At 40.4% G+C, this 14238-nt stretch overlaps 1 protein-coding gene and 1 non-coding gene across 3 annotated transcripts in view; one reads left to right on the forward strand and one right to left on the reverse strand.

Annotated features, from left to right (window-relative positions):
- Positions 1-579: 579 nt before the first annotated feature.
- LOC121549947 (homeobox protein Mohawk) overlaps positions 580-14238 on the reverse strand; it is a 34456-nt gene continuing 20797 nt past the window's right edge. For both annotated transcript variants that reach the window (XM_041861949.2, XM_041861948.2), the window contains 2 exons: positions 3601-3634; positions 580-3355 (listed from right to left, as the gene is read on the reverse strand). In XM_041861949.2, coding sequence (XP_041717883.1) covers positions 3160-3355; positions 3601-3634 — 230 coding nt within the window. In that variant the 3' untranslated portion in view covers positions 580-3159. The remainder of the gene's footprint in view (positions 3356-3600; positions 3635-14238) is intronic.
- On the forward strand, positions 5888-5942 carry LOC121550138. Its single transcript, XR_005996919.2, has one exon. It is a non-coding gene; the product is annotated as a U7 small nuclear RNA (small nuclear RNA).

Genomic DNA, 14238 nt, shown 5'->3' on the forward strand with positions numbered 1-14238 from the left:
TTCGGGGCTTGTATGTGTTTAGTGTTTCAGTATGTACTGAACAGAAACCAAAGACAATTGCATTTAGCTTAATTAATGGGGTGGCCTATTCAGAATAATTCAGAGAAGAAAGCAAGAGACGTCAACACTCTTTGTTTTAACAGAGGCCCAATCAGAGATGAATTGCTACATTATATTTTTGCGAGGCTGTATGTTGAGGGAATTATCCAATCAAACAAACACATGGCTGGGAAGGACCTCTAACTCAGAATGCCAAAAGTGCAGGTTTAAATGTGTTTTTAGCTGATAACAGTGAGGAGTTTATGTTGCATTGTCAGGCAAAACCACACTGTGGTGATTTCAGATTTCTTTTCAAGTGCAGTTTAAAAAATATATATTTTATGTAAAGTTTAGGTATAATGATGCAAGAGTTTCATATTTTTGATCAGAGTAAAAGCAAAATGATTTTTTTTCTAGTGTAAAAGTTGACCCAAAATAACCCAATGATTCTAAAAATATTCATAAAAGTGTATATATTTTCCATTAATATATACTGTATGTTTTATAGAGTCCCAAATTGAGCAAAAAGTCAATATCATACAATTTCTTCAAAGGTTTATTCATTGTTTTGTGGAAGTAACCATAGTTTAACAAAATAAATGTTTACATAAAAGCAAAATCAGACAATACAATGAGAAATTATGCATTTGGTCATTGGATAACAATCCAGTCTCTATCAAAATGTTTTAACTCATAACTTAACAATAAAAAAAACAGACTATTCTCACCAACTTATTTTTTTACAATCCTTAATAATTTATAGATTTTCTAAAATATGACAAAAGTAAATTGCTTTCCGCTTGTCAGCATTTGTTTGAAAGCATGAGTTTTTGCACAGAAAAAAAAAGGTACAGTACCGAACCGAAGCCTTGGGGTACATTTAGTTTGCTGACTCATTCTGTGTCCCTACAGGGTGTACAGGTAAAACAATGACTGTTCTGTGCCTCTGAAGCCTCAACACATTGTTTTCCCCCTCAAATCAATCCCATAAATCCTCAATGACGGCTTTTCTTCTGTTTCTTTCTATTGGAGAACAGAGAGCTTAAAGTGCAGCTTTTAACGGTTTGCACATTCAAGATTAAGAGTGATTTCTAAAAGTAACTTTGTGCAGCTTTTCTCAATCACCCCTTGACCACAAGCACAGTTGAGGTTGTCAAACAAAGGGTCCAAACAGCACAGAGAATAAAAGAAGTGTAGATTTTGACACAAACAGTACCTTGAAGATATACATACAATTAGTGAGTCGGCAGAAAATGGCTGACTAGTTACTATAACAGTCCAACTTGATTTATCTCAGTTGTGTACTTAGGTTGCTACAATGTAAATAACATACTTTATAAGTATTTAAGGAGGATTCTTTCCATTCGCTCAAAAAAGGAACACAATGCATTATGGTTAAGTAAAACCAAGTAAAACTTTGATACAACAGAACAACCACTGCGATAAACAAACTCACAATAACAAATACTTGAACACTTGCTTTGCTGGCTGACGAAGAGATAATACTGAAAAGGCAATTTTTTAAATGTATTTTTAAAGCAAGTCAAACACGTAAGTCTCTCTCGTTCTCTCTCTGGCTTCTTGTAAACAGCAATATGAATGCGATTCTGAACAGCTAAGCAGGAGTGAGTGTAGGATTAAACAGCCTGGTGAGCTAGGCTGGGATTCAATCAAACCCGCCATAGCTATGTTTACGCAGTGTCTTTATTTACAATATTCATCCCATACCCACGCACTTCTAATTCTGAAAAGTGAAAGCATACCTGTGAGGGGGGGGTCGCTCTGGTAGTAGTTGTAGGTTTTTATACAGTACCCAAGACTAGTCTGTGAATTTCATTTGACCATTGGAAACATAACTACTGTGTCAATACTGCAATGCGGGTTTGATTAAATTGAGCCCCTAGTCTTTTTTTCACTGTTGAAGTACCTTGTTCTAAACGAAAACATGTAAGAAGGGAGCAACACTGTAGTTCATATAATACTACACTGATAACAGAAAGAAAAACATCCCTTTAGTTCATGGCCCTCTTTGATTAAACAGATACAGCACTGTGCCGACCAAAACTCCGACCAAGTGTGTGTGTGTGCGTGCATGTGTGTGTGGGTGTGCACACGCCTGCCTGCGTGTCTGCCTGCATGTGTCTGCCTGCGTGTGTGTGCACGTGAGCGTGCCTGTATGCTGGTGCTAGTTCAACATTTGCTTGCACTTTCCAGTTTAAAAGCCTAGATAAGGATCCTTCTCCTCTCTAAAATATAACCCTAAGGCCAAGCTGTGGAAAACATGATGGTGGTTGTGACTAATGACAGCACAGTGGATCTGCTGCTATCCTATCGATTCTAAGCCTGTGTTAGTGTGAGTGTGTTTGGCTGGAGTGAACTTTATCTATTCACAGTTATTGTTGGCAGGTCTGTTGTATTCTGGCTGAGACATAACAGTGCTAAATTGAGTCATAATTCAACAATTTAGTTTAATTTAGTCACACACACTGCTTTATGTGTGTGCATCTGTGTGTGTGTATGTGTGTGTGTATGTGTGTGTGTGTGTACATGTGTGTCTTGATAAATTAGAACAGTACAGATGTTATTTAAGGTCAGCTAAATTCATTCATGTTGTAAGGCACATATCATGGAGGGAAGGAGTCTTTCAGAAGAAGCTTATAGGACCATATTATTTCTACTTCACTCATCTAGCCTCTTCAGATAGTCCTTTATGTTCCCAGAGGCACTCTGTACATCATTAACCACGAAGGGTGTGTTGCTTTGCTTCCAAAAGGCACTTTGGCAAAAGTACAATACAAATTTCAGAGTATAAAAAAATGAAATTCAGATTTATCAAATAAGTTAACATAACAAAAGTGTCTAGTTCAGAACTGAACAATGCAATTAACGATGATCATATCAACACCTGTCTAATGCATGTGCTGCAGGTTAAACATCAACCCACACACAAAATAGGTTGTCTTCAGTTCTGTTGCATTTTTACAGACATAAAACAGAGAGTACTTGTTTCTTGTTTTGTTTTTGACTGACTCTTCCGAGTGAGTTTTCAGAGGGAAGGTTGGTGTTGCATAGAGAGTAGAAGGGAAAATGAGTTGGAGACAGACAACTCTGTGATAGGCGCTAGTACTTCTGCACCAGAGGCACTTTGACAGTCTTTACTTCTGATATATGAGAGGACTTCTGGATGATGCAGCTGGTCGTCCCTGATCCGCTGCTGTCCTTTCCCTGCGCCAGGTTAGTCAAGGCCATGGCTGCATTGATCTCTTTCCAGTACGTCTCATCTTTGCCCCGTACCTTCTCCTTCTGAACACCACCACTGAACATAACACAAAGAGAGTGCAGAGTTAGAGGGAACACTATACAACATGCAGGAGAGAGACAACGAACGCAGAGTTAGAGTAAGGAGAGGTGAAAAGAACACACACAGAGAAAAGAGAGAGAACAAACGCAGAGTCGAAGGAGAGGGAGTTCTACAAGTAGTTAATAATCATAGAAAGAGAGAAAAATTGATGTCCGAGGGAGCACGAAAACATACAGAAGGAATCTGTAAAATACACTCACTTGTCACATTTACTTGATCCATGGTCCATGGTTTCTGAACGCACAACAGAAAAAGAGGTTAATTTAACGACGTACACCTTGGGGTCAATGAGGATTAATTAAGGACCTAGTTTGAGGGCTGGTGAGTAGTGCATGTGCGTGTGTGTGTGTGGTCAAATCTGTGCTGCAGTAACATGTGTTTCTCTGTTTCCACTTTTGATTCAGATGCAAAACATATAGTAGCCATGTAATCTTAAAAACTAAAAAGGCACTGTAACACTCATATTTTGACATGAATAACACAACAGCACTTTCTTATATTTTTTAATCCCAAACTGTATACACTTATATTTTCATTTAAAAAGAAATTAGACTGAGAAAATGATTGTGAAAATAGAAAATAAGAATAAAAATGAGAGAGAGAGAGAGAGAGAGAGAGAGAGAGAGAGAGAGAGAGAGAAAAGCAAAGCAAAGCAAAGCAACTAAGAACGAGACTTAACTTCACATTCACAGACACACACACTCAAATAGGAGCTGTTTAAATCTAATATAAAAAGCATAGGTCAGGAATAAAAGCATTGGTCAGGAATAAAAGAGTGAAGTCAGTAAACAATGAAAGCTATCAGTTCAACCATTCTGTTTAAAACAAGGTCCATCTAATGTTCTGTGTTCTCACCAGCCAGACCCTTAGTTAGAAGTGCAGTTAAGGTGGTGTCTGTGCGTGCGTGCGCGTTGGGTAATGGTGGCACAGCAGCAGAAGGCCTCCTGTACTCTTACTAGCTGCCAAGCTGCAGAGAGCTTTGAGAGGGGGTAGTGGCTAGGGTGGTGGTGGTGATGTGAGGGAGGCAGTGTTTGGGCCCAGGGCTACAGTAGCCTCTGCCTAGCAGTGAGTTCTACCCAGTGAAAGAGATCTGGATTTCCTGCTCATAAAGCCTCCAGGCACACCCTTTGAAAAACAAACCAGGGCCAATGAGCTGCTTTTAAGGAGGGAGCGTGTGAGGAGAGACGAAACTAAGAGGGAACCTGTGAGTATCTGTCTGTGCTAAAGCTCACACCACCACAAAGCTTCAGGTCTGTCAGTTTAGCTGTGGAGAATTTTGCCTCCCTCTCAAGAAATTGTACAGTAATACTCAGCATTCTTTGCTCAGGTAATCAGTAATTGGCTGTCCTGCGTTTCAGCTGCGCTTTAGGCAAGACCAGGCGACTGATTGGGGGGGGGGGGGTAAGGCTCTCTGTCTCTCTCTCTTTCTATCTCTCTCATATGGACGCCAGCTGCTTTCATTTAGGATGATTGCCCTCCCAGATTGCCCTATACACAGAGGCAGGGAGTAGAGACAGACGCTTGCCTCGCACCACATTTCCCGTAAAGAAAATGTTCATAACACGTACGAGTCCCTTTAACGAGCAGCCACTTGTACCGCCACCACCGCAAGTCATCGCCGACTGGGTGTTTTGACAGTTTTTTATGCTAATGAAAATTCAGTCGCACATTTGCGCTGGAATTTGTTCCCACGCTTCTTACAAGCGGGGAGGGCAGGAGGGTCGGGTGGGGACAGAGTTATTAGGTTATTTAGAGAGAATCACTTCTCCTACACAGCTGTGGAGCTGGAAAACCATGTCCTTGCTTCTTCCTGCAAGGGTCTCAGAACCTCACTGACCGACACCGGAGAAAGGACAGACGTAGCTCGCTGCAGCCTTTCACCTCACCCATTCAGTTTTCCAAAGACCTTAATCCAGAGTCCAGACCGGGAATCCAGTATCCTGCATGGCCAAACAGCGAAACACCTAATCATTCGAAACACCTTTCACTCCTCGCTGCCCACTTGTTTTCTGAAAACGTTCACGTGCCGTTTCCCGCACTGACAGCACCGGCTGATTATGAAATGTCCTCTGGTTTCCCATTTATCTCAGTAATATCCCACATGAAAAAATACTACTATAGAATATTACATTACTTACTATAGAATTCTGTGGTAAACTGTAGTATACTGTAAAATACTATACTATGCATTGTAGTATCCCTCGATCATGTGTAGTACTTACTATATAATTGTGTAGTATACTGTAGAGTACTATAGTAAATACTCCAGTATTATCACCCCCCCAAAACTGTAGTAAATCCTACAGTAATGTCCACAAAAACACATTCTTTAACTATAGTAATACTACAGTATTTAATTTGCATATACCCTGCCCATTCCCCTCCCCCATATCCCAATTTGTGCCACCCATAAGTGAGAAACCTACATGCCAGGTATAGACCATATATTGTGCTAGTTCAGAACCCCAGGCCTACCTACAAGTTATGGAACATTTGCTCTTTTAGTATTTGTCCAGTAGGTTTCCTCAAGGAGAAAGCCCCCACTTCAATGTCAAAGATAATAAAACAGAAATGCAGTAGTAAATACTTCCATGTCTGCAAAAACACTACAGTAAAAGCTACAGTATACTACAGTCCAAAAACACTATAGTATGTACTAGAGTTTTTTTACTACAGTATTTAAACTATAGTAAACTCTAAATGCTATAGCAATTCCGCAAAAACACTACAGTGAATACTATAGTATTTATACCATAGTCTACTATAGTATTTTTTCATGTGGGTAGTTGAACTCCACAGAGAGAGATGGTCTTTAGGGTCTTCAACCTTTTCTTGCAGAAGGACCCCCCTCCCAGGCAAACCGGCGACCCAGGGACCCCCCATCATACATTAGCAAAAACGTTACATTTTCACGTTTTGTCTTATCATCAAGTGAATGATAATGGCAATGAGAAGTAATCAATATCTTAAAATGCATAGATTTGGTAGATCGTTTTTCATTATTTTGACCTCCCCACATTATAATTGGAAGAGAAAGTGTAAACTCTAACATAGCCTATTAGCTAGAAAGGTAACTCTAAACACATTTTCGCTCAAAGCAGCTGTTTAGCTGGTTAAACAAATGTTAGCCATGTGTTGGCAAAAATGTATGTCGAAGTCAATAAAGCTTACCAGCAGCCAGCGGCACTTGCTGCACTGGTAGCCTATTCACAGGTGCTTTTTCAAAGCCTGTCAGATACTACAGTGAGTGTAATTGGCTCCAATGACTGTAATTTGCTCAATGCTAGGAGTTGAGAAATAAAGTTGACATCATTAGAAAGAAGATATTCTCCTCTTTTCTACTGAAGGTATGGAATTCCAAATGTGTTTATTATGTTGTTGCTAGCGATGTTCATAAAAACATCCAGCATATTCCATGTATCTCCATCTAGTCTCCCTGATTAATACCAGTGCTAGAGACAGGATTGGGACTGATTCAAATATGCTCCATTCATTCATTTTCTATTTTAACAGATATTTAATTACACCCCAATTATATTGTTTTCATGTGTTGGAGGTTGCTTTGTTACTAAATTGAAATATTAGCTCAATGTTTGCTATTGTGTCAAACAGTCAAGGAAGGCCTATTGATAGGTTGCCAATGACGACAAGCCAGACAGCAGACAACAAAAAGACAACAAAAACAATACTAGGGTATCATAGTGATACAAACAAATATATTTGTCTTGTAGTTTCTCTATTCTGTGCGGTGTTGTTTCTGATACGGCGAGCACAGAGCCTGACTAAAAGGGAATATCTGAAGTTGACATGGGTTTAAAATGTAACTACTACATCAAATCTTTCAAATACTTTGAGCATTTGCTTTAGTCCGCCTGGAGCACCAGGTGGGAGAGGTTTGCACTTTTGGGACTTTTCTATTGCAACAGGCTGGGTTTTCCGTGTATCGGCAAGACAGAACAGCTACCTCAATGCAAAACACCAGTCTCAACGTCAACAGTGAAGAGGCGACTCCGGGATGCTGACCTTCTAGGCAGTTGCAAAGAAAAAGCCATATCTCAGACTGGCCAATAAAAATTAAAGATTAACATGGGCAGTCTGAGATATGACTTTTTCTTTGCAACTCTGCCTAGAAGGTCAGCATCCCGGAGTCGCCTCTTCACTGTTGACGTTGAGACTGGTGTTTTGCGGGTACTATTTAATGAAGCTGCCAGTTAAGGACCTGTGAGGTGTCTGTTTCTCAAACTAGACACTAATGTATTTGTCCTCTTGCTCAGTTGTGCACCGGGGCCTCCCACTCCTCTTTCTATTCTGGTTAGAGCCAGTTTGCGCTGTTCTGTGAAGGGAGTAGTACACAGCGTTGTACGAGATCTTCAGTTTCTTGGCAATTTCTCGCATGAAATAGCCTTCATTTCTCAGAACAAGAATAGACTGACGAGTTTCAGAAGAAAGTTATTTGTTTCTGGCCATTTTGAGCCTGTAATCGAACCCACAATTGCTGATGCTCCAGATACTCAACTAGTCTCAAGAAGGCCCGTTTTATTGCCTCTTTAATCAGCACAACAGTTTTCAGCTGTGCTAACATAATTGCAAAAGGGTTTTCTAATGATCAATTAGCCTTTTAAAATGATAAACTTGGATTAGCAAACACAACGTGCCATTGGAACATAGGACTGATGGTTGCTGATAATGTGCCTCTGTACGCCTATGTAGATATTCCATAAAAAATCAGCTGTTTCCAGCTACAATAGCCATTTACAACATTAACAATGTCTACACTGTATTTCTGATCAATTTCATGTTATTTTAATGGACAAAGAAATTGCTTTTCTTTTGAAAACAAGGACATTTCTAAGAGACCCCAAACTTTTGAATGGTAGTGTACATGTACATATTACCTCAATTACCTCGACTAAACTGTACCCCCGCACATTGACTCGGTACCGGTACCCCCTGTATATAGCCTCGTTATTGTTATTTTATTGTGTTACTTTTATTAACTTTAGTTTATTTAGTAAATATTTTCTTAACTCTTATTTTTCTTAAAACTGCATTGTTGGTTAAAGGCTTGTAAGTAAGCATTTCACGGTAAGGTCTACACCTGTTGTATTCGGCGCATGTGACAACCTTTGATTTGATTTGAGATGGAGATAGAGTGGGAGATGAAAAGGTAGAAATAGAGAGAGGTTAGAAAGAGAACAATCCACAGCTTGGATTTCAGGTTTCAACTCTATAGCACATTCCAGAAAAATCCTCAAATACTTGTCTGGCCAAATCTCTATCTCCTTCTTTTCCTTTCTCTCTTTTGGTTCTTATCTCTCGCTTCATCTCGAGTCTCTCCCCTCTCTCACGCTCTCTCGCACTCATTCCTTCTCTCTTTATCACTCTCCGGTGTTCTTTCTTTCTCTCTCTTTACTTCTCCCTCTGTCTTTGCTCTGACTGAAATGACTTACAGTAACACACTGTGTTTAAGGTGCTTCAGATTGACCGTTCTCAGGCAGTCCAGCCAAAACAAATGCAATTATGTTTCTCCCTTTGATTTCACAAGGAAAAACTATATCTGCGATATGTCAAGAACAAGCATTTCTTCCACGGCGTCACAGTCCATTTAAAAGCCTTGAAATTATAACTGGGTTTTTCCTTCATCTCATCCTCTCACTTTCCAGCCTTGCGCTCTTACTTCTGACCGGATTGACTTTTTCTGACTCTATCTGACAATATTAGAGGAAATATTAGGCTCCACTGTCTTACTTTGATATACTGGTGTAATACGTTACAGGAATTTGCAGTGGTCTACTCTACATTACTAATTAGTGAAGATTACAAATTACCCAATGGATTATGATCATTTTCTGATTAGAAAAAGTGGAGACACAATAACATAAGCTTGCTTCCCCTATTTTGATAGTTGGTTTGCTCAATTGCTCAGGTGCCAATTGTTTAAGCTACTGTACATAGCTAGCTAGTGCTGTACACTCCAGCATATTCCATGTATCTCCATCTAGTCTCCCTGATTAATACCAGTGCTAGAGACAGGATTGGGACTGATTCAAATATGCTCCATTCATTCATTTTCTATTTTAACAGATATTTAATTACATCCCAATTACATTGTTTTCATGTGTTGGAGGTTGCTTTGTTACTAAATTGAAATATTAGCTCAATGTTTGCTATTGTGTCAAACAGTCAAGGAAGGCCTATTGATAGGTTGCCAATGATGACAAGCCAGACAGCAGACAACAAAAAGACAACAAAAACAATACTAGGGTATCATAGTGATACAAACAAATATATTTGTCTTGTAGTTTCTCTATTCTGTGCGGTGTTGTTTCTGATACGGCGAGCACAGAGCCTGACTAAAAGGGAATATCTGAAGTTGACATGGGTTTAAAATGTAACTACTACATCAAATCTTTCAAATACTTTGAGCATTTGCTTTAGTCCGCCTGGAGCACCAGGTGGGAGAGGTTTGCACTTTTGGGACTTTTCTATTGCAACAGGCATGCTCAATCAAGCAGATACAGTACATGTTTTCTTTAATGATTTTAGGTAGTTTTTGGACCCAGGTCTGGTCTGCAGGGCTCTCTCTGAGCAGCGAGGCTGAACAGCGGCTGTGGGTTCCAGTTCAGTATGTTTCGGAGCAGGGCAGCCAGTGTCCAGATGCTATTCAATCCCCTCAATGTCCCATAAAAAACATGTTCGTGTGACACCTCCTATAGGCTCGGAGCGGAGGGTGTGGTCGCACACGTCGTCTACCCAGAATCCCCCCTGAGACCCCGACCCGGCCAGAGCAGAGTAGAGTAGATCCAAGCCGAGCAGGCCCATAAGCTAAAACTATATTTCCAACCTTCCTTTGCCTAAAACATCCAAAACTCTGATTTTTTTAAAACAATGACGGTGCCAAAGAAACTATAAATTGTCAATAAATCATAGTGGGACCTTTTATTATGTTTCTTTTGGGGCTTTTTTTCTCCTGCTCTGCTAAGGAACTGAAAGTCATGCAGTCTACTTTGCTGCTACCTTTCTGTCATACTGACAAAAGGGTTTCATATACTTTTTTAAAGGGAAAGCAAAGAAGTGTGGTGCTGAAAGTCAAAATATACTTGCTCACTTAACATCACTGTGGGTAATAGAGGAGGTTGAACACAGTGAAAAACTGTGAAACAAAACATTGGAAAAACAAGCAACAACGAACTGACAAATGAGAGAGGGAATAGAGTACACCTGCTTAGAGAGGATGGGTATGTATTATCACAACCAGCTGCTGCTGTTGTTAGCAACACACAACAATAAACACACCACACCAGCCCCTGGTGCACAAACCAAACCAAAGGCTGCGCTAGATTAGTAGACAAAAAAAAAACACTCAATGAGCTCAGCCTATTCCCCCTTCCGCTCCTGACAGCCAGACAAAAGACAAGCGAAAAACACATCTCAGATGGGACGGACACAATCACAGACACCCCACTGATGCCAGTGGTCAACCGACCAATAGAGAGCTGGACAGCGCTATGATCATCCAATCATGTGACCCTGCTGACTGGATAAGGCCAATCAGTGAGCTATGACTCAAGAGTTACAGTATTAGCTTCTGTCCCAAATGGCACCCTATTCTCTACATAGTGCACTACTTTCGACCAAAGCACTCTGGCCCTGGTCAAAAGTTGTGCACTACATATGGAATAGGGTGCTATTTGGGAATCATCCTTAGAGATGAGTAACCCTGACTGTTTCCATCTCGAAGAGAGAAGAAACCGTTCAGACCACAACCAATCGTTCAGCACAACTTACTGGATAGGAAACATTATGGGACAACCTAACTCTCGGCTACTTTAAGGTGAATGTGCAGACAATAGGAGTTCTTGCACAGATAACAATTTACCAAATACTTTGTCCAGTCATGATTGTTGCAGCTGAGCTGGAAAATACATCTGCCTCTATCCATACATAAAAAAACCTATATGGACCCTACCTTTCTTCTCAAACAACAAACACACAACGGAGAGGAAAGAGAGTAAGGCAGACAGACACACAGACATACTGTACAGACATACTGTAGAGACATACTGCACAGACATACTGCACAGACATACTGCACAGACATACTGCACAGACATACTGCACAGACATACTGCACAGACATACTGTATAAACTGTCACTAGTGACACAGTGGAGGGCTTATTTTTATCCTATTATTGTCCTGGTGGTTTTAAATGGTCTGTTCTTTTTTATAATGTCAAGGGGAGTCTGTGAATGAAGTTAGGGATGTCTTGGCACTCCTCTGGCCCCGGGACTGCCAACCCATCCCTGGGCCCTCCCACCCCTCCCTCCTTCCTTCTCTCCCTGCCGACACGCCCTGCCTCTCTCTGGGGCAACGATCCACTCTGAGACTGGGTCTCCATGGGACCTTACTGGCACTGGGCTAGCCTGCCAGGGCCCAGGGGCCACTCCGACATAGAGAAAAGGAGACAGAGAACTTATGGAAAATTAGCCATCACTGCCTGCTTTGCTTACAATGCCTTGGATTTAAGTTCATAACATGAATGTTGTAAAAAGGAGGTTCAACGGCAGAGTCATGTCTTAAGTGTAAAACTAATAATGACTCAATAATCCATGCTTTCTGGGAATGCTATGAAGTCCGGAGGTTGTGGGCGAAGCTAGAAAGTTGGCTGTCAGAAGCATTACAATGTAAACATAGTTTTAATCCGTCTGTCTGCATATTTCAAGATATGGCATATGGGGGTGTAATGGGATACCCGATGGGTTGGACGATTCTCTTATCACTCATCTTGAAAAAACGTACACTAAAAACTTGGAAATCAACCTGCCATCATTAACACAATGTAAAATATTGAAAGTGCGTCAGCTATGGAGAGAAACAAAATGATGCAATTTCAGGCCATGTGGCGGAAAGTGATGCGGTGCTGGAGATGGGGGTGTGTGCTAGTGGGTCTGGGCAAGTTTGATTTAGTTGATGTTTGTATGATGTTGTCGTTTGTATGTGTATGTTTTGTATTGTTTACAATAAAAAAAGTTCACAAAACCATTGTGTAAAGGCAAAAGAGGTATTTAAAAAATATGGCATCCTATTGTTTTGATATTTTGCATGAACTTTTATATTCCAGTGAAGTACAGTACGTGAATCCAAACTAGCAGCCGATATTACAGAGCATCAGCATTCAATCCAGACCAGACCGTTTCACCTTTCTAGGGAGCCATCCCAAATGGCACCCTATTCCCTACATAGTGCACTACTTTTGAAGAGCCCTGTGGGCCCTACAGTGCCTTGCAAAAGTATTCATCCCCCTTGGTGTTTTTCCTATTTTGTTGCATTACAACCTGTAATTTAAATATATTTTAATTTGGATTTCATGTAATTGACATACACAAAATAGTCAAAATTGGTGAAGTGAAATTTAAAAAATAACTTGTTTCAAAACATTTAAAAAAATTAATAATGGAAAAGTGGTGCGTGCATATGTATTCACCCCCTTTGCTATGAAGCCCCTAAATAAGATCTGGTGCAACCAATTACCTTCAGAAGTCACATAATTAGTTAAATAAAGTCCACCTGTGTGCAATCTAAGTGTCACATGATCTGTCACATGATCTCAGTATATATACACCTGTTCTGAAAGGCCCCAGAGTCTGCAACACCACTAAGCAAGGGGCACCGCCAAGCAAGCGGCACCATGAAGAACAAGGAGCTCTCCAAACAGGTCAGGGACAAAGTTGTGGAGAAGTACAGATTAGGGTTGGGTTATAAAAAAATATCCAAAACATTGAACATCCCACGGAGCACCATTAAATCCATTATAAAAAAATTGAAAGAATATGGCACCACAACAAACCTGCCAAGAGAGGGCCGCCCACCAAAACTCACAGACCAGGCAAGGAGGGCATTAAATAAGTTTTGCCTTGAAGAATGGGCAAAAATCCCAGTGGCTAGATGTGGCAAGCTTATAGAGACATACCCCAAGAGACTTGCAGCTGTAATTGCTGCAAAAGGTGGCTCTACAAAGTATTGACTTTGAGGGGGTGAATAGTTATGCATCTTCAAAGTGGTAGGCATGTTACGTAAATCAAATGATACAAACCCCTCAAAAATCAATTTTAATTCCAGGTTGTAAGGCAACAAAATAGGAAAAATGCCAAGGGGGGGTGAATACTTTCCCAAGCCACTGTACACACTAAAAATGAGGGTTCCTCAAGGGTTCTTTGGGAAGGGTGATGGTTCTATGTGGAACCATACTGACCCAAAGAACCCTTTGAGCCCTTCAATGGCGCTTTGCATTTCAGAAAAGGGTTCTTTCCTCTTTTAGTGATAATTCAAATGTAGGGGCGGAGGCTTATTGGAATATTTTGGGGCGTGGTTTGCTCACAGCTCTTTTTGTGTAACTATGAGTGAGTCATTCCAGTTGATCTAATCTGTTGGGTTATGCTATTATATGACTATGGCCAGTGATGATGTTTTGTGAAATACTTATGTATGGGATTTGGTCAATTGAGAAGGGTTGACTAAGTCGGTAGTTCTCAATTCTCTCCTCAGGGACCCCTAGCTGTTGCAGCGCTAGCACACCTGATTCAACTTGTTAACTTGTTAATAAACACAATAATAAAACCGATGGAATTTGTACAATATAATATGGCTATTAAAATCAGAATTTAAAAAACTGTATGGTTCTACAACGAACCATCAAAAAAGGTTCTATATAGCCCCAAAAAGGTTGGTAACCATAGCGGAACAATTTTTTTGTGCTATATATAACCTTTTTTAATGGTTCTTTATAGAACCTTAGAAAAGGGTTATTTATAGCATACAGGTTCCATTTAGCACCAA

This window comes from Coregonus clupeaformis, chromosome 34 (assembly GCF_020615455.1).
Source record: "Coregonus clupeaformis isolate EN_2021a chromosome 34, ASM2061545v1, whole genome shotgun sequence".
Lineage (NCBI taxonomy): Eukaryota > Metazoa > Chordata > Actinopteri > Salmoniformes > Salmonidae > Coregonus > Coregonus clupeaformis.